Source organism: Sciurus vulgaris (genome assembly GCF_902686455.1).
Source record: "Sciurus vulgaris genome assembly, chromosome: 4".
NCBI lineage: Eukaryota > Metazoa > Chordata > Mammalia > Rodentia > Sciuridae > Sciurus > Sciurus vulgaris.
Window position 1 is genome coordinate 25,956,126 of NC_136464.1, and position 24,528 is coordinate 25,980,653.

Below are 24,528 nucleotides of genomic sequence, written 5' to 3' on the forward strand. Positions count from 1 at the left end.
CCTGCCCTGAAATCAAACTGTTAAAGCGTAGTACAGGGCCCGAAGTCTACAAAATAGGCATTCACCCACCATAAATCAGATTGTTAGCATAAACTGTCTAGTGTGACCAAATTTGCATCTCAGGTACACAGTGACAGTCAAAACCTGCTGAGTTAACCCTTTGCTGTGCAATATCACATCAGAAGTCCAGATTTAGAAACCAAGATATAGCCAGTCATGGTGGCACACACCATAGTCCCAGCTAATCAAGGAACGATTCAAGAAGATCATTTGAGCCCATGAGTTAAAGACCAGTCCGGGCAACATAATGAGGCCTCAGACTCCTGTCAAGAAGTTTCAAGCAGATGATGATTCTGATGTTCACTTTTTTTTTTTTCTTTCATAGACTATGACTTAAGTGTAGTTTCTCATTTTTTATCCTTTTTCACTATGATGTTGTGTACATGAGTTTGATTATTGGTCTCTCTTCAAAACTGGTCTGGTGAAATCTAAATTTTATTACCTACAGAGATTAATAGTCTTCTCACAAATGAAATGCCATATTGACCTGAAAGCCTGCCAAGCATTTACTTACATGGAATGAATATTGTGGCTTTATCTTGACTGCATTTTGATTTTGTTTTGATAGTGTCTGGTGTTCCAGAGGTTCTTTGTGTGCTATTTTCATTGAAATGAGAAAAGATTTTCTGCTTCTAATGTTTCTCAGGAAAGATTTTCCCAAGAGAAAAACCAGTTAAATAATATTTAAATTAGAGGATGACAAAGACAAAGATTGCCAGGATCTCATTCCCCCATCCCCCAAATAAAGACATAAAGGCCATATTTGCATAATGGTTAGGAACATGAATCATGGAGACACATTGCATAGCTTTGAATCCCAGCATTGCTGTTTGCTAACTGTGATCTTGGACATATTATGTAATTTCTCTAAATTTAAAGGGGCACCTAAATCAAAGGGTTGTTATGAGAACTAAGTGAATATGTAAAAACTCAGAATGGTACCTGGTGTAGTCTATCAAGTTCAAGTATGATCCTAGATTACTCTGTTCTTAGTTCCTATCTAATGGATAAGGTGATCCATTAATATTACAAGATCGATGTTGAACTATTTTTTCCTTCTTAAATATCTTCAAATACTAGCCTTTATCAATAAGCAGAAAGTGATGATTAACATTTCAGCTCTGAGATTGAACCTGGCTTCTACTTTCACTCTAATTCTAATCTTGACTCTTGTTTCTACTTTAGACTAGTTTATTCCATGGACAGACAGTTTCACATGCCAGAAAGTTCCTTCTATTGAGCTAAAGTTTGTTTTAATAAAGGGTTGTTTTGTCCTAAAGGACATCAGGAGTTCATTATGTCATGTATGAATTCTTATGCCAGGAAATAAAAAATGGACATTACACCTCTCATGTATTCATAATAGTGGCTTAGTAGATGAATCTAAGTGAGTTTAATTTGTTTTAATAAATAGTTCTGGTGGTATGTACCTATAGTGCCTGTAGTCCCAGCTACTTGGGAGACTGAGGCAGGAGGGTTACAAGTTCAAGGCCATCCTTATCAACTTAGTGAGACCCTATCTCAAAAAACCTAAAGGATTGGGAATGTAGCTTGATTGTAAAGCACACCTAGGTTCAATCCCCAGTACCAAAAACAAACAAAACCACTCTTAAAAATTTTTTTTTTGCTTTGTACAATAATCAACAATGTACACGATTAATTGTATTCCAAAACTCCAGACCTTATACAAATGATTTTGTTACACTCTGCTGAGCATTTTACAAGTCTTAAGAGCCCGTGATAGAGGTCGAATGAAATGTTGCATACACTGAACAGAGACCACCTGCCTCATCAGCGGAGAGGATAGCCATCTGCTATCTATAGTGATGAATCAATGAGAAACAGCCTAGAGAGTCATCCAATATCAATCTTCATTTTTCTTTATAGTCTGAGCTACAAAGACTCACAGAGGCATTGCAGAAACATAAATCTAAAAATCTGCAGTGTGACTCACTCTGTTTTATTATAATCCCACTGTGTGTGTGTGTTGTAAGAAAGAATTTATAAATCTTAGCTGGTCCCCGTTCCAACCTAGTACGCTTGTGAAATCTTACAAAACATGGGGCAATTAAATCATCATCTAGGGGATCAATAGAAGAGGAGAGAAACCCTTTGATCTGTTTGGTAATCGTTCCTTTAAGGGATGCAGCAGGGCATGGTAATGTAATAAAAACAGTCCTTTGTTCAGCTGAATTCAGACGCTTACACTGAGTCTCCATTTGCAAATGGCATATCCAAGGGAGATATTTGAAAGTTGCAAAATGCATGATGACATCAATCTAACCTATACATTAAAATGGAAAATATTGCAAAGCCAATATTGTATATTCTGTAAAGAAAAACAAAATTTACATGTGAGCTCCATTTCAAGACCCTACAAAGTCCCCTCTCTCAGTTATTTCCATTGTACCTTACTGTATATTCTTTATTTGATTCTAAGGGGGAAAAAATGAATTCTTGCAATTTAGATGTTTTTCAGGACATTGGAGATGTCTGATGACATAATAATAAAAATAACAGCTGAAAGTAGTGATAAATGCTCCTAAATAAGCAACATTTCTAGCTGTTTTTGTTTCTTCTTTTATATCCAGGGTGATTTCTGGTTTTTTTTCTGCAGAATCTGTTTTGAAATCAATACTCTTATTAAATCTGGCTTATGTTTCCAAAAAGGGACTCCTCCTTATTGGGATGGACGCAGGTGGCTGTTCAAAATGGTCTCAGCTGGAGAAGGAGCTGTAGATTTCTGAGACTTTTTTTTTGTTGTTATTCCATAAAGTCCCTGTCAGTGGATTTTTTAAATTGAGGAAAGGTTTACATAACATAACATAACATCAATCATTTCAAAGTAAATCATTCTGTGTTATTTAGTACATTAATAGTGTTGTGCAGGCACCTCCTCTAATTTCAAAAGATTTCCCTCATTCCAAAATAAAACCCTGTATTTACTGACTACTCACTCCCCATTGTTCCCTCTTTATTCCTGGGAATCACCAATCTGTTTTTTGTCCCAGTGGATTTTTATTTTATTTACTCATTTATTTATTTGGTACCAGAGATTGAACCCAAGAGCCCTTTTCCCCTGATCCACATCCCCAGCCCTTTTTTATTTTGAAACAGGGTCTTCCTATGTTCCTGAGGCTGGCCTCAAATTTGCAATCCTCCTGCCTCACCCTCCCAAATCGCTGGGATTACAGGTGTGTGCCGCCATTCCCAGCTCCAATGGATTCCCCCTACCCTGCACCGTCTTTTGTACCAGGGATTGAATCCAGGGGCTCTTAACCACTGAGCCACATCCCCAGCCCTTTTTTAAATTTTGTATTTAGAGACAGGGTCTCACCCAGTTGTTTAGGGCCTCACTAAATTGCTGGGGCTGACTTCAAACTTGTAGTCCTTCTGTCTTAGCCTCCCAAGTCATTGGGATTGCAGGAATACACTCCAATGAATTTTAAAATACATTTTAAAATGGTTTCATGTTTGCCTTTAGAGTCATGAATGGTGGTACTGGGCCTTCTGTTTGAGTTAACAGCAAGTTCTAGAAGTTTATCTCCATGACTGTTTGTGACTTAGGAACTAAATATGAACTTTAGTTTCCAGATAATTGCTCAGATCTTATCCTTGCCCCTCCCTTTAATCAGTGTAGTAAAATAAATTCTAAATACAGAACTTATTTTCCTTTGAAGGGTCCCTTCTGTAATACTTCATTTCCAGACTCTTGAATTAGAACCTACAGAATACCTTTGCAAAATTATATGAAGCCCCCTCCCCTATTTTCTTAAAATATAGAAATAGCAGCAGACTTTAATTGGGAGCAGTAACTGAGGTGACTCATGGTTGGATAGGCCCAGAGCCCAGTTTTAGCCCAGTTTCTCCCACCTTACTACTATGCAGAAGGGCAGTAGCTGAGGAAGTTTGCACACTGTTGCAGATTGCCTATGGAACTTGGTATTGCCAAGGCTTTTCTGGGCAGGGTAAGCTTAAATGAGATAAAGATGAAAAGAGGGGGCTGGAGTTGTGGCTCAGTGTAGAACGCTTGCCTGGCATGTGTAAGGCCCTGAGTTCAATCCTCAGCACTTCATATAAATAAAAAAAAATAAAAGATCCATTGACAACTAAAAAAAAAATATTAAAAAAAAGATGAAAAGAAAGATCTGGTGATAAAGATAAAAAGAAAGATTTCTACTTCCTTATGTGGGCACTTTCTTTTATGTACAGAGGCGACATCAGGAAGAAAAGCAAACACTGTAGTCAGAAGACCAAGGACCACCTCTGCTACTTACTGTGTAAGATCAAACAAGGGTCTGAACCTTCCCATTCTGATGTTCATTTATAAAATGAATATGCACATACTACACCTAAAAAGTGTGTATGTGGTTTAAATGAGATATTATGTTTATTGTCTAGGACTACGTCTGAATAAGCAAATGCTGAATAAATTTAGCTATTTCTAAAGTCTCAGGTTGCAGGGGATCTCATCTAATGAATCAGTCATCCTGAGGATCATTACTCTACTTTGCAGGTAGGCCTTCCCACCAGCCTTGGACTCACTTTGTTTTCTTGTCAATAACACTTGATATCTTCACTTCCCTTTCCCGCCTCTCTCTGCCTTATGATTTCAAACATTTTTCATGTTACCTATGGTTCCCATTTAAAAATTTATCAAATCTGTAAGACGCTCTTAATGTCCTTCATAAATGAGTTCATGGTAATCAGTGACTCACTGAAAGGACGAAATTAGAGCCAGCCCGCCCCGAACCAAAATAGTGCTTCCCTCCATGAAGTAGAAACCACGTAACACAAATTATGTTGGTGGGACTTGTGTGACTTTTAATTTATTTTACTAATGTCTTACAGCAAGGGTGAGGAGTTAAGATAGGGACAGAGATAAGGGAAAGGAAGAAAAGTGTCTTTTGAGTTCCTTGAACTATTGAAGCATGTGCTAGAATAAGGAGGTTCAGTAAATGCATCATGTCCTCATCACCACAGAGCTCGTAATGGAGATGTGGGACAGGGACCGGGCAGCTGTAGCTCTGGAAGTAAGCGCTGACAGAGGAGTCCTGCATCAAACTTGGCACGTGTGGCAGGGAGGGCAACGTGGATGCTACACAGTCGGGCGGATGAGGAACTGACCCTCCACACTATACCCTAGGAAGTGAGGAGTGGTGTGTGCACCCCTTTAGGGTCTGAGTGTCTCTGCCTTTCCAGCAGGGACGGGACACCTGCCAACCATGCAGCAGTGGGGAAACTGTTGGGGAACACTGAGAACAATTTCTTTTTTATGTTTGCTGGTGATGCTGATTGACCAGAAGTGGGTTGTTATTGTTTTTAAACTTTTGGGCAATAGCATTATGTCCTGGTGATAAAATATCCTCTACTTAGCATTCTTAAAAGGCAAGGGAGAGTGAAAGCAAGACCTCTTTAGGACCTAGACTACTGAGAAGGGGACTATGTGGATTTTAAGGGTAAGGGCACAAAAAAGCTAATTCTATACCACACAGGGTCTGACACAGATGAGACCTTGGCTTTTTTCATTCTTAGAAATACCCACCTCTTCTAACATCCTACTACATCTAAGGTCAGCTTAATCACAGCTTGGGAAAACTATTACTGTACTTCTAAAGTTAAGGTGAAAGCTACATTCTTAATAAAGTGTTCCCCCCCTAATTAAATGGATTTGAATAAGTTGAAAGTCTAACATCTAGGGATTATTTTCATTATTTTGCTTGTTGGGGGAAACCCTTATAATTCATCACTGCCATTTTTTTTTAAACTACATAAAGGACATGAAATGGGCAGGGGTAAGTCATTACACAAATCACAGAAATGGTTGACATGCATCTAATTTTATCCATTGAGCAAAGAGACCTAAAGGGGATAAGTTCTTTTGAGAAAAACCTAAATGTGTTTAAAAGGGAAGCATACTACACTAGACCCTTTTTTTTAAAATTTTTCCTGGATGGAAGAAAAGGATATGTGGAATTGAAGGGAGTAGGGAAGAAAGTATCCATTAAACACCTATCATTTGTGACTCAGTTCTATCAGAGTAGAATTGGGTGTGGACCATTGGTTTATCTTTGGCAGTGATCTTATGTTTTAGGTACCTAGAGTAAGATTATATAGCTGGGTACTGGCTGCGTACAGTGAGTATATATGGGGTTTGTTTTTAGCTCACAGCAAATGATGATGATCACAGACTTAGCACCTTAGTTTGTACTTCCTCTGCACCTGAATCATCTATCGCTGTGAAGCCTGAGCTTTAAGTGAGAAAGCTGTATTCTTAGATAACTCCTCTGTGATTGTTCCAGGACTGCAGTTTGCTCCAATCTAAGGGCTAGTTTTCCTATTAGAGAAAAGTATTCAACACTAAATAGGAGACTGAAGCCTTGAAGGCATTATGTAGTGGTGAAAGGTGTTATGGTTCAGGAATAGGCTGTTTTAACAAGTCAAATACATATTATTCCCTCTAAGCATTAACTTTTTTTAAGCAACAGAATTATATATTTTGGCTTGAAATGGTACTTTCTTCTATATTTGACTTCTCTGTTTTCTTAGTAGATATTACTGTTTCCTCCAATATTTCTTCAAAACTTTCCCCTATCTGGGATGTTTTCTTAGAGGCAACCTTAGAAGCCTCCTCCTCTTCTTCCTCTTTCTTAAGTGACAGCCCAGTGGATGAAACTTTGGAGGTTGTAGAACTGAGAATTCTAGGAGGAAGCAGATAACTTGGATTGGGAAGTGGATTCAGCCCTGAAACACTTAATCCACTGGAGCTAAATCGTGTCTCTTCACCTTCCAGTAGTTTCCTGTAAATCCAAGAGAAAAACATTCAGAAATCAACTTGCAATTTCGTTTTTTAAGAACTTAAATTTCGGGGCTGGGGAGAAAGCTCAGTTGGTAGAGTGCTTGCCTTGTAAGCACAGGCCCTGGGTTCGATCCCCAGCACTCAAAAAAAAAAAACTTAAATTTCTAGTTTCTATTCACTTTAGAGACTTCAAAGGACACTGCAATTTCTTCATGAGCTTGAAATCAATAATATCACATTACAAAGCTCAAAGAGCTGGAGATTAGCAAGCATTTGTATATATACATACATATATACACGAACATCTTTAGCACCAGCTGTGTTTAAAACATAGTCAAAAGGAAACCTATCAGCTGGGCACAGTGGTGCACACCTGTAATCCCAGCAGCTTGGGAGACTGAAGCAGGAGGATTACGAGTTCAAAGCCAGCCTCAGCGACTCAGCAAGGCCCTATCTCTAAATAAAATATAAAAAAGGGATGGGGATGTGGCTCAATGGTTAAGTGCCCCTGGGTTCAATCTCAGGTACAAAAAACAAAAAACAAACAAAAAAGAAACCTATCCTACTCATAAAACTGAAGGAAAACTTACAGCCCCCCTTGGCCACCTTACACGCCATTTTTTAGCAATTAGAGTCTACAAAACTTTAGGAAGAAGTAATTTTACTAATTTAACTGCAACAGATAAGGACTTGAGAAGTCCACAAAGAAGGGAGGAACTACCTAATTCAGCCTGAACTCGAGATCTGTACTTTCTTAATTCATAAAGGTACAAAGTGATAGTCCCAGGTATGTAGGGGGCATGAGGCAGAAAGGATTGCTTTAGCCCAGGAATTCAAGGCCAGCCTGAGGAACACAGCAAGACCCCCATATCAAAACCAAAAATACAAACAAACCAAAGTACAAAGGGAATGGGATCAGCAGTAATAACAGAAGCTGGTGAATGACACTATTTAAACACCAGGATTTTTTCACCTTGGCCTGAAGAGAACCATTAAAGAGAGGTTCCTCCAGCTGTGCACACCTGTAATCCCAGTGGCTCAGGAGGCTGAGGCAGGAGGATCACAAATTCAAAGCCAGTCTCAGCAACTTAGTGAGGCCTAAAGCAACTTAGTAAGACCTTGTCTCAAAACTGAAAATAAAAGGGCTGGGGATGTGGCTTAGTGGTAAAGTGCTTCTGGATTCAATCTCCAGTATTAAAAAAAAGAGAGAGAGAGAGAATGAAAGGGAGAGATCCTAATAACTTGCTTCCCTGAAAACCAAAAACACAGTATACTATCAAATATTCTTGGAGCTTTATTTTGAAGTAGAATATAAGTGTAAGAAAAATGTCCAGACAGATCTGAGGTCAACTCTGAGCTGTGCCATATATCAAAGCTATGGCTTTGAGCAAGTCACACAGTATATGGTTGCCTTGATACCTAGGACAATCTTATGAAGTATTAATAAAGTGCCAAGCACACAGAAGTCATTCCAAAAATAGCACTTGTAATTACTTTTTTTTTCTTTTTTTTTGGCTGTACTAGGGATTAACCCAGGGCCTTCTACATGTTAGACAAATTCTGTACCACTGAGCATATTCTCAGCACACTTCAAACTTGGAATCCTTAATACCTCAGCCTCCCAGGTAACTGGGATTACAGGCATAATCCCACCATGCCTGCTACCACACCTGGTTTATAATTACCTTTTTTTTTTTTTTAAGGTAAATTGAACATTTACCTTTAACCTTACCTTGAATAAGAATACAGAGGGAAATGTCGCCTTTTAGGATTTTCTGTGTGTATAAACTCTATTTTAAAATTTAGAGTCTGATGAATTTTTATTTCAATTTTCATGTGACTCCATTATCCCCTTAAACCCTTGGCAGAGGTATGAAAAATACTCTTAAGACTAGTAAGGTGGGAAGGTGGGGCTGGGGGGATAGCTCAGCTGGTAGAGTAAAAAAAAAAAAAAAAAAAAAAAAAAAAAAGACTAGTAAGGTAAAGCTGGGATATACATTCAGATAGAGGGACAGAGAGGTTAGCTTGCCTGGAAAAGGCTAGTAATGTCCCTTCTCATCCTCCTCCACTGATTAGAAACCAAAGTGAGTAGAACCACTTATTTGAGTAGCACTGCCCCAGGTAAACATGCACTTTGCTTGGGTAAGCATGCCCTATGAAGTACCTGTAAGCTGCTATCTCAATGTCAAGGGCCATTTTGACATTGAGCAAGTCCTGATATTCCCGAAGGTGGCGTGCCATCTCACTCTTGGTGTTCCTCAGATCATTCTCCAGCTGTCCAATGCTATCCTGAAAAGTGATATATCCAAAATATTTAGGCCACAGTTACTGAAATTCATTGAAATTTCCCCCAAGGGAAAGGATTCTCAACCCTTACTACACATTAAAACCACCTATGAAAACTATAAAATACTCACATACAGGTGTGTCTCCCAGCTCAGATTCTGACTCATTTATTCTGGGGTGGGACTTAAGCATTTGCATTTTTTCATGGGGACCTCTAAGAGATTCAGATGCATGATGACGTTTGGGAACTTCTACCATGGGACACGTGGTTTTCAGGGGACACTGAGATTATTATTATTATTATTATTTTTATATTTATCATTCCTCCCTTGCTTGTTGTACTGGTGCTGAGTAACTCCATTATTAATGTCCTTTCCGAAACCTGAAGTATCAGGTTAGGAGCTTAGATTCAGGACATTCCAACTGTGGAAAGTACAGCAAAAACACCAAGTCTTCCCTGCTACTATTTCATGCCTTTGCTTGTCTTGATGGTTTCCTGGAAGTCTGCTACTTAATGACTATTGAAAACTCCTTAGCATGACCTATACAGTCTTCCTTTTGCTCAATCTGTTTCAGGCACCCTGGTCTTTCTTTTGTTCCTTTAAGTTACCAAGTTCATTGCTGTTTCAGGTCCTTTAAGTCTGCAATTTCTTTGGCCTGGAGAGCCCTATGTTCGGTCTTTATCAATATTCCTGTCATGCAAGATTCAGCTCAAATGTTATCTCCTCAGTTTTTCCTTTGCATTCAATTTAAGTACCCTCCCTGTACCAATCTGGAGGTACTTTCTGACCCCCAGACAGGGGATCTCCTAGCGCATGCAGAAACTATGGAAATTACAAAATGGTACCTCAAAGGAAGCACGGATTAGAAAAAACTTGAAAGTGACATCCTGCCCTTCACTCATCTTATAGATAAATTATCTTGTTTATATACTACTTTATTTTGTGTCGTTTTCTTCTACAATATGGTTTTCCAATCTTGGTACAGTTGATATTTTAGGATGAATAATTCTTTGTTGGTGGTAGGGGGGTTGCCCTGTGACTAGTAGTAAGTTTACCAACCTCCCTGGTTCTATCTGCTAGATTCCAGAGGCATACACACACTCTCCATGCCAGTTGTGACAACCAAAAATGTAATTGATATGGTGACTGGGGTCCTTTCTGTCTTGTTCACCACTAGGAGCCCAGATCCTAGCATAATATACAATGTAGATGCTCCATGAGTGATAGATGAATGAATGAATGATGCTATGTAAGTACTTCTCTTTCTTAAGACCTGAAAAGATATGATCAAATAGTCCATTAATTCAGCTCCAACTCTGTAGACATGAGGAGCATAGTGATTCAGAGTTATTTTTACGAAGTAGGGATGCAGATGAACAAGTCAGAAACCTTAAGAAAGCCAGTATTGAAGTGATGATGAAGCAGTAATGAAAGGCAAGGCTGATCCATCAGGGGGTGCAAACTTCCAAACCAAGAGAATTTGCAAAAAGAATTAAAATTCACACCACCCACCTGTTCTATAAATATTGACAGGAATACTGCAAAAAAGAAACTCAGCTGACTGATGGGTACAGAACAAAGAATGATAGATAAGCAGTGGGGGAAATTCAGATGATACTGGACAATGATACAAATATTCCAGTGTGTTAACAGTGCACACCTATAATCCCAGCAGCATGGGAGGCTAAGGCAGGAGGATCTCCAGTTCAAAGCCCGTCTCAGCAACCTAGTGAGACTCTGTCTCTAAATAAAGTATAAAAAGGACTGGGGATATGGCTCAGTGGTTGAGTATCCCCCGTACCAAAAAAAAAAAAAAAAAAAAAAAACAAAAAACAAAGAGAGATCATGAGGGCTTGGAAGAATTTTTACCAGGAAATTTTACTTGATGGTTGTTTTTTTGGGGAGAGGTGGGTATCGGGGATTGAACTCAGGGGCACTTGACCACTTAGCCACATCCCCAGTCCTATTTTGTATTTTATTTAGAGACAGGGTCTCACTGAGTTGCTGAGGCTGGCTTTGAACTCATGATTCTCTTGCGTTAGCCTCCTGAGCTGCTGGGATTACAGGCATGTGCCACCACGTCCAGCTTGATGGTTATCATCTGAGCTTAAGCCAATCTCCAGGCAAGTGTGCTAGTGATGCATTATGGGTAGGAGAATCACTATTACTATGACAATGCAGAAAGACACAGAGGGTGAGAAAGGAGAAAAGAGGGTGAAAATATCATTATTATGCAAAGGAGCAAGAGAAATGCATTGTGAGGAAGAGAGGAAGATTTCAGTGGTATCTTTGGCCTATATTTTTCTCCTGGCACTAACATTCAATGTTAGTTTTCTATGTTTTAGTTCTTCTAACCTTCCATTTCTGCATTTGGCAAATCAAATTTTTTTTTAAAAAGGGAAAATTACAGTGTTTACTCTTTTCCAAGGTATTCCAAGAGTCTCAAGATTCAAGTTTAATCTATCTTACATTTAATACATGATGAGTCTATTACTTGTTAAGTTAGAAAATAGTCATTAGAATAGCATGACACATAAGAAATAGTCAGTTAGTGATTTTTATTTTTGTTAATAACATATCATATGACTCTACCTTTTTGATGATATGAACAAATTATCATGATCTGTCCCTACAACCCCTTAGGTAATTAAGAAATCAATATAATAGTATATAATATTAATGTATAATAAAACTTAATTTTGGATAATGGTTAAAGCATCAGGTTTTAAAAAAAATAACAATTTTCAACAAAAACCTTTCTAAAGTGGACTATACCACTCACAAACAAGGTATTAAAAAAATGCAACCTTTCTTGGCAATTAAGCATCCATGAAAACAATAATTTTTCTATAATTCTGTAATGTGTTTTATCGCTTACGTATCTCAGGCTATTTCTACCCTAAACAACCCCAAAGAGTGGCATTTGAACTCAGGTTGCAGCTTATTGGTTTTCTTTGTCCTGAAAGACACCCAGATCTGCTGCTACTCATTCTTGACAATGCCTGACACCAGTGGTCGCCCTTCTCTATCCTGTTGCAGGTTTGAAACCCAAAAACAGAAGCATTTTAGAATCACATAAAGAATGATTAGGTTGGGGGTACCAAAGAGGTCAGTTTCCTAAAATGTAATTTGGAGATGCTATTTTGTCTCATCAGCAGGTTAATTAGGTCCTTTAAAAAAAAATACTTTTATTAAACAGTTGTACTTTCTGAATGAGAGACTGCTGGGAAGCTAAGTTCTAGATGGATGATATTTCTTCAACTTTTATGTCAGACATTTCATATGTCTACCTTGTGGATCAGAATGGACGAAAAGCACAACTTGGCATCTTCCTGAAGGGCTACCTGCTGACCATTGATGGCTCATCAACATGTAGGCCCCTTTGTTTGCACTCCCCTCCCCACACCAGTCTGTGTCTTGCATTGCCCTTCAAAAGCCCTGCCAAGATGGCCTCCAGCTCAAAAGCTGAGCAGAGCGCTGCAGTCTGCCCCCTCCCCCAACCACGCAGCTGCTGCTGGCTTAGCCCAAGGGAACCAGAGGCACTCCCTGTTCCAGCTGGGGTCTCTTCCTGGAGTAGCTAATACAACTGCAGAGCATCTGGCCCATGACTGGAAGGATGCAGGCTGGAGGAAGAGAAAGAATGAGCCACACTAGCATCTGCAGTGAAGAAGAGAGAGATAGTGCGGTGGATTTCATCACTCTTGGGGGGCCCCTCAGCCAGGCGAGTAGTAGTGAGTGCAGTACAGCCTGACTGAAAGGGGTCATGCAAAATTATTGTTCTGCATAATCAATTTAGGTGGGAAGAAAGGATTTTTAAATGTGGTCCACCCATGATGTACTGTCATTCCTTATTCTCACTCTTATCTTCGCTTCATCCACGTCTTTTCCCTTTTCTTTCTTTCTTCTACCACATTTTAAAAATTTGTATTATAAATATTTCTTTAAGTTAATTTACTGGAATATGTGGTTTTGGTCTATGCACTCCAAAGTCAGTCTGAGGACCAACAGGATGCAGCCCTTTTGTTGAAAACATTTATTTCTGGGCCCACTTGGAAACCACTGACTCCATATGTTTGGGAGTGGGCCCGAGGATCTTTCTAAATGGCTTTCTGTGTTAGACAATAGTAGGGTCATCCAGACATGGTGTGCAAGAAACAAGAACAACAGAAACTGCAGTTTTTTTTTAAGTTCCTACTTGACCTTGGTGAGTCACTAGGTTTAGGAACCACTGGTTTAAATTTGTTTCTGTAAAGGAGATGTCATGGTGGTCCAAAAGCAGTAACAGAGTGGAATAGCTTTTTTTTTTTTTTTTTTTAGAAAAGACCAAATATAGACCAAATATATATTTTTTCCCCCCTGAATTCCAATTTCAGAAATAGATCTATCAAACTATAGATTTATATGCAGTCAGTGTCACCTCCATCTCCCAGGGGTCAGACCCTTCCTGCTATTTAATTAGGCTACACTCCAATCTCATATTGGAGGGAAGGCAGACTTGGCTCTTCTCCCTGGAGAGCATTAACCAGCAGTGATCCTGATTGTTCAGCAAGGTCTTTCAAGGAAAGCTTTGGCTTTCTAAGACTGCCCACAGTTCAGGTCTGGGACCCTGAGTACCCTCTAGGAGTGTCTTTATACCTCTTTAGCACAACTAGAACTTTAATGGTAGTGAAGCAACTATGCGGGGATCAAAATCACCCTGTCAGAAATGGAAAAGTCTTCAACTTTCCATGCAAAGGGTTGCTGCATTTGGCTTTTGAAGACAAGGGCCCTAGCTCTTCTTAATCTCTTCTGCCTGATTCAGACTCTCATCCGCTATTGTGTACTTACTTTGTCACCTTGAATCATTCTTTACCCTTTCAAAAGTGTAATAAGTTTTCTCTCAGACTATCAGTTCTTTGGGGCAAGGAAAGATTGACTTTAATGGGGCCTTCCTGTGTCCCTGAGAGGGTTACCAAGCTTGCAAAGGAAAATGGGACTACTACCAATCTCTGCAGCAGAAGAGAACAGCTTCTCAATTACTGCAGTAAAAGGGGGTGGGGTGGGGTGAGAGGACAAGAAAACAATGGCTGGATCTCACTACGGAGAGGGAGGCTTTTCACCTTGAGTCAGTACTAAGATTTCAGAGAGAACAGCCAGAAGCTTTAGGACTTTGGATATATAGGTTAAACTGTGAGCCCCACCCCAGTCTTAAGTCCCAAAGGGTAGGAAATAGCTCTCTGTGGTCTGAACTCCTCTTCCACACCTATGGGTGGGTCCATGAGGCTCTGAAGACTACGGCTGACAAGGACAGCCCTGCAGAGCTGCAGATGTGCAATTTCTGTTGTTTTTTGCACACCATGTCTGGATGACATTACTATTGTCTAACATGGAAAGAGCAAATAAGCCAGACAACACTAGTACTTCCTCCTTGAATGTAGGAGATAAAACAAGCAAACAGAGTACATGGCAAAGCCTAATTCAGCCGACAGTTCTGGGTAAGTTAGCCTTTTTGTAGAAATACATAGTTTAACCTTTGAGGCTTCTGGAAGAAATCATGAAGTCTTAATCAAGTTTGATTAATTCATAATTCAGATCATGGAGGGGTACATAGTGAAAAGTTCAAGTTGCAGGTTTTGAAACAGAATTTAAGTATTTATTTGAATAATACTATAATACAAAGCTAACCAAACAGTCCAGGCTGGCTTTCTTCCTTTATCAAAGGGAGTCCTTTGTAATGAATATCAAATACCTGTACATCGATAATACTTTAACTCCTTACTAAAAATAGTACTTTTAGGATTTCATGCTTTTTCTCAGTTCTACTTTATTAATGTTCCCAAATCCTATTAATCTCATCAAATGTAATGTATTCTGGCTAGATTTATTTCAAGTTTCTCAATTGTTAACATTCTATTCCAAGAACTCTTTATTGTACCTTGAAACTGAACCACACTATTTTGTTCTTTTCAACATTTTTCATTCACCTTGCATCCCACCTATGCCCTTTGTAGCCATAAACCCAGAATATCCTATGTAGTAAAAACTGAAAATGCAGTGGTCTTTGTTGGGAGGAAAGAGCCAATCAATACCTTCACAAGCGCTTATAGGCAGGGAAAGATGGGAGGAAAATGTCGCCTATAACAAAGAAACCATCTCTGTGATTCAGATGCGAAAATGTTAAGATAATGAGAATTTTCAAGTGGGACCTCAGCAGCTGCTGAGCAGATTTTTTTTTTTTTTGAAGTGCCTAGCCATCCATGAAAGTGAAAATTGATGCTGTCCACGAGGTGACATATTGCAGGTAACCAAGACTGATGTGTTGGTATTGCAAAAGAAAAAAGTCAAAGCAGTTAATTGCCTAGAGATTCGTAACTGGGACACAGGGTAGGAGACATCGCTTTTGAGATGGGAGGGGGGCTGGGGATATAGCTCAGTTGGTAGAGTGCTTATCTTGCATGCACAAGACCCTGGGTTCAATGCCCCGCACCGCAAAGAAAAAAAAAAAAAATCATAAGAGATGGGAGGAACACGAATCAGCACCACGGACAGCGCCCTAGCCCTTTTTTTTTTTTTTTTTTTTTTTTTTTTTTCCCGTCTCCCAACTGGTGGAGGGAGAGCTTTCTTTAAGTAGGGAATGTCGCCAGTAGGTCGACTCGGAAACCATGGGGCGGGGCTGTGGGGGAAGGGTACAGCGGGGTGGTTGTTATTAGCTCAGTCACAATCCAGTTCCTCGGTCCCCAATCTGTACTCCTTTGAGGGCAAAAGTCATGAAAATGGAATGGGGCCCTTCCCATTTGCCAACACTGCTTGAAGCGCACAAAAAGAATTAATCGAAGAAGAATTAAACAAACAATAAAGGAAACTGAGACACAGTGGGGCCCATGGAGAAACTATGACCTGGCTCACTCCTACTTTGGGTGGGGGACTGTTTGCCAGGTTGCCAGTGTGTATGTCTACAAACTGACAGAGAGGCATAGATTTTTCGAACTCCAAAGAAGTTTAAGCGCTTCTTTGTTAGACGGGCCTGGACAGGAACATAATTAAGGGGCAGGGAAGAGAGCTTCCGGGTACCTAACAGTTCACAGTGGAGCTTTTTGTTTGGCAACGCCTCCCGTAGAGGCTCTTCTCTCCTCTTTCTTACGCTCCCTTGTTTCCTATGGCCCCCATTTTACAGGAAGTGCAGGTATGCACGGGAGAGGACAGGTTGTCCTTCCCTCTGCAGCGCTCCAGCCCTTACCTGGTAGCCAGCTACCTCCGCACTGTGCCGCTCCTCCAGCTCCAGGATCTGCCTCTCCAAGGATTCATTGGCCCCGCGCAGGCCCTCGATCTCGATGGTGCGTGCCTGTAACTGGCGCCGGTACTCGTGGATCTCCTCGCGGCTGGCTCGGATGGCCTCGGTGCTGCGCGCCGCCTGCTCATTCAGGTTGGCAAACTTGGACTTGTACCACTCCTCGGCTGACTGCAGATTCTTAGCGGCCAAGGACTCATACTGGGCGCGGATCTCCCTCAGCGCTGAACTCAGGTCTGGTTTGGCCACAGTCACGTCCACCTCAGCCGCGGCCTGCGACGATGCCTGCAGCGTGGCCAGCAGTTCAGCTACCTCTTCGTCGTGCACCTGGCGCACGAAGGCCAGCTCGTCCAGCAGCGACTCCACCTTCTTCTCCAGGTCCAGGCGGGCCAGAGTGGCACCGTCCACGTCGCGCTGCTGTGCCTTCAGGGCGCGCTCGGCGCCTTCGCGCCCGCGGCTCTCCTCTTCGCAGCGCGCCCTCAGTCGCTGCACTTCTTCCGCCAGGCCGTCGCGCTCCAGCAGGGCCTGAGCGCGCGCGGAGCTTGCCTCCTCCAGCTGCGCGCGCAGGTCGCGCAGCTCGCGCTGGAAGAGCTCTCCGACGCGCGACGGCTCGGCGTGGCGTTGCCGCAGCGCAGCCAACTCGGCCTCCAGTGCTCGGTTCTGTGTCTCCAGCTGGTGCACCTTCTCGATGAACACCGCGAAGCGGTCGTTGAGGCCCTGCAGCTGCTCCTTCTCGTTGGTGCGGATGATCTTGTACTCGTTGGTGCGTGCCGCCGCCTGGCTCAGGTCCAACCCGTCGGACCCCGGCAGCCGGCGATAGGCCAGGCCCAAGCCAAGCGACGAGGCCGAGGAGCAGGCGGCCGAGGAGGCCACATTGCAGCGGGACAGTGATTGCGAGCGGAAGCTGCCCGCGCCGCCAGTCCCGGAGAGACGCCCAGACAGGCGAGAGCTGTCCCCGAACACTTTGCGGTAGGAGGAGGCGGAGCACAGGTAGTGCTCCGAACCGAAGCTCATGGTGCCGGGATGAGGGCCGATAGAGCGGCTGGAGCTGGAGCTACTGAGGACGCGAGAGGTGCGGTAGGCTGGGCGCGGCGGGGCGGTGCGCACCGGGTTTTAAGGCGCGGGGGCTGGGACGGCGCGTTGGGGGCGGAGCTCCTGCTTCGGGTCTGGCAGGGAGAGGGAAGGGGGGCATGCAGGAGTGGGGGCGGGGACGCGCAGTGATTACCGCAGCTGCGCGCGCGAGCAACCTGGGGCGCCCAGACTGGGCCATCTGCGTAGGAGCCGCCCTATGGTTTCCGCGCCTCTCCAGGAGAATCGACTGGTTTGGAAGTGACTGGAGCCAAGAGTGCCTAAACGACCCGGGTTTCCCAGCCAGAAACCACACAGCTCTGTCGCGCCTCCAAACCCAGTCCTCCCTTCCCCCTTTAACCCACTGGGAGAGTAGGTTTTCTAAGTGTTCCCTATATCTATCCCCACCTCTGAATTCCCGAGAAGTCCTTTTTTCCAGTAAGAGTGGGGGCCCCCAGGACGAGGCCTTGTTCACTCTCAGGCGTCTTGGGGCTCCCAGGGAGAAAAGGAGGCCTACTGTCAGAAAGCATCTCTCCAGCTCTTCAGCTCGCTGGGTGGGAGGATGCAGAAGAGAGAGGCGATGGATAAAGAACGTGCGTCCAAGTTTCAGAGAATGGAAAGAAGAAGAGGTCGAGCCAGAAAAGGGCCAGGCGTGGGAAAGAAGAAAGCACTGGGAATTACTGGGGTTCTTTGGTAGGGCTCTAACACAGAACACAGACGTGGACCACAGTCTGAAGAGGGTACGGCAGACTTTTTTTTTTAATCATTATATTTTAAAACATTTCAAAATTCCATATTTAAACAGGTTTTACCTAAAAAGAAATTGGATTAATCTGGACTTTCTAGTATTCTACCCCTGTTCCTCTTTTGAAAATGGGAGGAGCTGGACTAGTCACTGTGGGTGGATGTGAGGCACCCTTGCCATTTGCATAAGTGTGTTCCGTTCACCATGGTCCCCCCAACCCTCCACTGAATCACACCCACCTTCTTAATTCATTACTTTACCTGTCTGAACCTGTAGGCATTTGAAATTCCAGTTTGGGTAAATTAGGTCCTCATCGGCTTTGGAAAGACATTTCCTGTGGAGATCTCTTTGGACAAGAGGTTCCTGCAGACTGATTAAATTTCCAGATTGGGGAAGAGTGTTGGTGACTGAGCTGGCCTTCTTTGTCACACAGTAAGGGAACTCAAAGAATGGGACTTGGAAAAATGAAGGTTAGATCATCAGTACTCTCCTTCAAGCTTTTAATTTTATCACAGACGGTGTGGATGTGGCTTTGGAGACACAAAGGGAAGAACTTCTCAGTTATATTTCAGAATGCCAGACTTAGGGCCTTTTTTGCTCTTGAAAGATTTTGTACTTAGAACTACAGGTAAATTGGGAGAGGGGGATATTACCTGGATAACCCACCAAAGGAAAGGGGAAAGTGAATCTTATGGGACTTTGGAGACTATCTCTTGGTTTTGTTCTTGATGTAGGAGATCTTAAGGCCCTGCTAACAACCTGTCCTTCTGTGTCATCACTCAATGAAGACCTGAACAAAAGAGACTCAATTCCGAGGTCTTTGGGTTCAGAAAGACCTCGGGGGTGGGGTAAAGTATGGAAGAGTAATAACATTACTGAATTTTTACTGCCTGCCAGCCATTGTGTCAGCAGTTGTGCTTTGTTTTGCCTTTTTCTGGCCACTCTTCAAGGTGGCTCTCACCCCTGTTTACGGTTAAGACACACCGAGGCTCAGGTACAGCACTCAGCCCAAGGCCACCAGCAAAGACAAACATGCTTTTGCATTCTTTCCTCACCACATAATTCTTAGTGCAATGAGAATCTTTTTTTTTTTTTTTTTTTTTTTTTTTTGGTGGTGCTGGGGTTTGAACCCAGGGCCTTGTGCATGTGAGACAGGTGAACCCAGGGCCTTGTGCATGAGAGACAGGCACTCTACCAACTGCACTATATCCCCAACCCCCCAGCCCTATTTTGTATTTTATTTAGAGACTGGGTCTCACTGAGTTGCTTAGTGCCTTGCTTTTGCTGAAACTGGTTTTGAATTTACAATCCTCCTACCTCAGCCTTCTGAGCTGCTGGGATTATAGGTGTGCACCACTGAGTCCAGCCAATGAGAATCTTAAAGACCCACTAACTTCTTTGTAGCCAGAATAGGGCCAAGTGGGCTTCAGAGAGTTTTGGTCTATAACAAATTAACAAGCTGGTTTGTAATTGAAAGAACATTGAACTCAGAAGTGGTGGGTTTGAATTGTGACTTCTGTCCTTATTAAGTATGTAGAGCCGGGCTGGGGCTCTAGCTCAGTGGCAGAGCGCTTGACTAACATGTGAAGTACTGGGTTTGATCCTTAGCATCATGTAAGAATAAATAGGTAAAATAAAAGCATTCTACAACTACAAAACAAGTTTTGAAAAAAAAAAAAAAAGTTTGTGGTGATAACAACACCTGCATCCCAGGGTCATGAAAGATTGAGCTGATAAACACAAACGTATTTTGTAAGCTGTATCTTCTCTTTGTCTTCTTTCTAGTTAAAGGATACTTCTTCATGTTCACTGGCAACAGGATATGAGTTGGGTTTGGTGAGAGGATTACGAGAAACTATTCACTACACCTTGCACAGGCCTCCAGGTTGCCCCTTGGGAGACACATACAGCCAACCTTGAGTGTGCATTGTACTACCAGCCTGCATGAGTGTGGCAAAGTGGAAACAACACTGGGCTGTGGTTCCAATATCATTCCAACAGTGTTACTCAGGACTACTAAAAACTATGTCCTGGTTGGAATTCCACCTTTATTTCTCTTTCCTTTCTCTAATAAAAGCAGTAACTCCCCCTCCCCACAAGACAAAACATACACAGAGCAAAAGAAAACAAAGCAAAAGGCCTAAATAATCCAACAAAGTGGCATTGGCCCTGGGAAGTCTAGAGTGGGCTGCATTTTCTCAACAGCTTACTTGAGCTTTCTCTGAGGGACATAAATCTCCCCTACCTTAGCATCTCGCCCCACAGACCCAGTTGTTTGACTTTAATAATTTAAGCACAAAACTATCCTACAAAGGATTTTGGCTGAATCTCAATCCATAACTCCTTCCAGCTGGCCAAGTTTCCTGAGGGAGTCCCCTGGCCATGCCAGGATGGTGTCTTCCCTTTCCTCTGGTGTCACACTCAGGCCTACAGACACATTGGTCAGTTGTCCCCAGATCTCCCTCATGCCATATCCTCCACAGTCCCTCTGCAGCATTTGGCAGTGCTAATCTTTCTCCTTGGCTTCAAGGACTCAGTCCTTGGCCCTCTGCTTTTCTTTTCATGAACTCTGATTTTTAGACATTAGCTTTCCAAGAGACAAGGAGACTTCTGGTGAAGTTGTTTCCCTGAAAGATGTAGTTTTGAATAATGATTATTCCTAGCCACGTGACCTTGAACACATTAGTATTATTGTATGAATTTTAGTCTATTAATCTGTGAAATTGTTATAAACTGTTCACCTATCCAGTGACTCGGAAGGCTGAGGCAGGAGAATTGCAGGGTCAAAGCCAGGTTCAGAAACTTTACAAGGCTCTGAGCAACTTAGCAAGACCCTGTCTCAAAATAAAAAGTAAAAAGGGATGGGAATGTGGCTCAGTGGTTAAGTGCCCTTGGATTCACTCCCTGGTACCAACAAAACAAAACAAAACAACAACAAAAAAACCTGTCCACTTGAGTGGTCTCCAGACCTGGCTGATCATTAGAATTACCTGAGAACTTAAACTCAGATTCTCAGGCCTTACTCTACACCCACTCTGAAATATAGGTTTCAGAGCCTTTGACCTACTTCTTATGAGATTACTCTGAAGTTTTAATAAGATTATGTATCCAAAGTGGGTATCACAAGGCCTTCTGTGTGTATATTCAATAAGTGGTGGCCATCAGAAGCATCAACTTCTTTAACCCATTTACTTAGCAAATAGTTACTGAATGTTTACTGTGTACTAGGGCATCTAACAAAAAGACTGACCTGTGCTGATGAGTCCTAAATCTCTTAATTCCAAATTCCAAATCCAAACTCACCTATCTAACTGCCTTTTTGTATCTCCTCATGAATGCTTGGAGTTACTGTATTTCTAAAAGTGAACTTAAGTAGGACACAGTGGCGTGTTTGTAGTCCTGGCTTACTGAAGAGGCTGAGGCAGAAGGACCACTTGAACCCAGGAGTTCAGGACCTGCCTGGGCAGCATAATAAGACCCTGTCTCTTAAAAACATACACACAGGGCTGGGGCGATAGCTCAGTTGGTAAAGTGCTTGCCTTGCAAGCATGAGGCCCTGGGTTCGGTCCCCAGCACTGCAAACACACACACATTTGTGTAAAAAGAAGTATATGAAAGTGAACTTGTGGTCTCCCTTGAGAATCTCCCTCCACTTCTTTGATTTTGTTTTTATGTCCCACCTTTGTTCCTCTGCTTGTGCAACTCTTTCCTCCTGGAATTTCCTCCCCTGTCCCACTTCGGCTGTTGAAATTCTTAAGGCTCCAATGCTGCCTCCTCCAGGTACACTTCCCTGGTATCACCAATGGAAACTGACCATCCCACCCATGAACTGTCCTGCTCTTGCCCCCAGCCTTTGCATGTTACTCATCATGGTCTGCTGTCATTGTTTATGTGCTTGTCTAAGCTGACCTGGGAGCTCCTAAGCACAACTCATCTTTATATCTAGTGCTGTCTCTCAGTATTTGTCATAGCGTCAAATACTTGGGAGGTGGAGAAAAAAATACTCTCCTGTAAAACCACTTGGAAAAGCCTTTGACCTAACCCCAAGAGTGAGATCCATAAAGGAAAAAACAAAAAATCAATAAACTTGACTTCATCCAAATTAAAATAATTTTCCATGTAAAAGGCTATGCTATGACATGACATACCTACTGGAGTGCTTAAAATACAAAATCCTAAGAACCCCAAGTACTCATAATGATTCAGAACAAGTCAATCATAATTTTTGTTCATTTGTTTGTTTGGCAGCCCTGGGGATTGAACCTCAGCCTTGTACTTGGTAGGCAAGCGCTCTACCACTGAGCTACATTCCCAGCCGTGGATCGTCTTACCTGTAGCTGGTAGGAACATAAAACGGTACAGCCACTCCAGAAAAACACTTTGGGTGCTTTCTTGGCATGGACAAGGCCCTAGGTTCAATCCCCAGTGCTACAAACAAATGAAAACAACAACTACAAAAAAATACTTTGACAGTTTCTTACGAAGTTAATATGTATTTATCACATGACCCAGAAGTCTTACTCCTGAATATTTAGCCTAGAAAAATAAACCTGTGTTACACAAAAATTTGTTCACAAGCCAGTCATGGTGGCACATGCCTGTACTCCCTCCAAATTCGAGGTCAGTCTGGACAATTTAGCCAAACCCTGCTCAAAATAAAAAGGGGTGGAAATATAACTCAGTGATAGAATGCTGCCTGGGTTTGATCCCCAACACTGAAGAAAACAATGTGTTTGTGAATTTCATCACAGCTTTCTTTATAATAGACAGGAAACAACCCAGATGTCCTTCAGCAGGTGAATGGGTAAACAAGCCATGATATAGCCATACCATGAAATATTATTTAGCATTGAAAAGAATAAACTACGTGCAGCTGGGTGCGATCGCAAATGCCTGTAATCCCAACAACTCGAGAAATTGAGACAGGAGGATTGAGGCCAGTCTCAGCAATTTAGCAAGGCCCTAAGAAAGTCAGCGAGGCCTTGTCTCAAAATTAAAAAAAAAAAAAAAAAGACAGGGAATGTAGCTCAGCGGTAAAGTGTCCTGGGGTTCAGTCCCTAGTACCAAAAAATAAAAAAATAAATATATGCAGCAACTTAAGTGGATCACAAGGGCATTTTCCTGAGTGAACAAAGATAATCTCTCAAAAATGTATATTTTGTTGTTTCATTTACATAATAGTCTTGAAGTGTCAAAATTATAGTGATGGAGAACAAATCAGTGGTGGATAGGATTAGGGATAGGGGAGGATGTAACTATAAAAGGGCAAAGTGAGAGAGGGGTTTTTTTTTGTGATGGAATAGTTCTGTTACTCAAATTAATATACATAATAATTTATAAAGAGAGAAATCCAAATAAGGTCTGTAGCTGAATTAATGTGCTATGTCAATATCATTTTCCTGGTTTTGATAATGTGTGGTTATGTAAGAAATTATCATAGGGGAACCAGGTAAATGTTACATGGGAACTTCCTGTACTATTTTTGCAACTTCTTGTGAGTCTTAAAGTATTTCAAAGTCAGATATATATAAAAATAGGCAAATGTTCTTAGGAGGTACATGCTGAAGTATTTAGGATTGCAGTATCATGGTTTATGTAACTTAACTTTCAAATGATCTGGCAGAAGCAGTACACACACACACACACACACACACACACACAGGAGATAAAGCAAGTATGATAAAATGTTAACCAGTTGGTAGACCAGGGATGTAGCTAAGTTGGTAGAGTGCTAGCTCAGCATGTACAAGGCCCTGGCTTTGATTCCCAGGACTGAAAAAAAAAATGAATTTATTGTGTTAGCCCTACAGTTTTATTCCAGATTTGAAACTTTTTAAAATGTTAGAAAAATGATTAATATAGAGTTAGGTAGGTAAAATAAATACAAGAAGAAAAATCACCCAAATATGGGATTGAATCAGTGACCTTCAAGTTAATACTTTCTGAAGTTTGGCTATTTATAAAGTCCTCTCCACACTCCCTTCTGCCAAACAACAGAAAGCCCTGCTGTTTTGGAGTAACGGAGGAAGGTCAGAATACTCTGTTAGAAGTGTGCTGCTCCGAGTTCTTGGTGTTGTCATTGTCATTCACATTTACTGAACCCTGGCTATGTGCCAGATGCTGGGATTGCAGAGATAAATGTAGCTAGCTATAATAAAAGGTGTCAATTTTCTCAGGGTAATTAAATTTTTTAAATATAGAGTCTTGATATGTGTTATTTACTCTGCTATAACTTTTTACATCATAAATCATAGATATTTTCTCACATCAGTTATATGTATCTGCTTACTTCTTTTTACAG

The 24,528-nt window shown here is 41.8% G+C and overlaps 1 protein-coding gene across 1 annotated transcript; it reads right to left on the reverse strand.

The window, feature by feature from the left end:
• Nucleotides 1-6,003: 6,003 nt before the first annotated feature.
• Nucleotides 6,004-17,541, reverse strand: INA (internexin neuronal intermediate filament protein alpha). Its single transcript, XM_079138091.1, has 3 exons — nucleotides 16,364-17,541; nucleotides 9,024-9,148; nucleotides 6,004-6,860 (listed from the first exon to the last, which is right to left on the reverse strand). Exons 1-3 carry the CDS (start codon nucleotides 17,426-17,428, stop codon nucleotides 6,551-6,553), a joined length of 1,500 nt encoding a protein of 499 aa, XP_078994217.1. The 5' UTR covers nucleotides 17,429-17,541; the 3' UTR covers nucleotides 6,004-6,550.
• Nucleotides 17,542-24,528: the final 6,987 nt, after the last annotated feature.

Coding starts and splice junctions, on each gene's coding strand:
- INA (XM_079138091.1), bottom strand. CDS start 17,428: ATGAGCTTCGGTTCGGAGCACTACCTGTGCTCCGCCTCCTCCTACCGC. Junction 9,149..16,363: donor CGGAGGTAGCTGGCTACCAG/GTAAGGGCTGGA, acceptor ATCACTTTTCAG/GATAGCATTGGACAGCTGGA. Junction 6,861..9,023: donor ATTGAGATAGCAGCTTACAG/GTACTTCATAGG, acceptor TTGGATTTACAG/GAAACTACTGGAAGGTGAAG.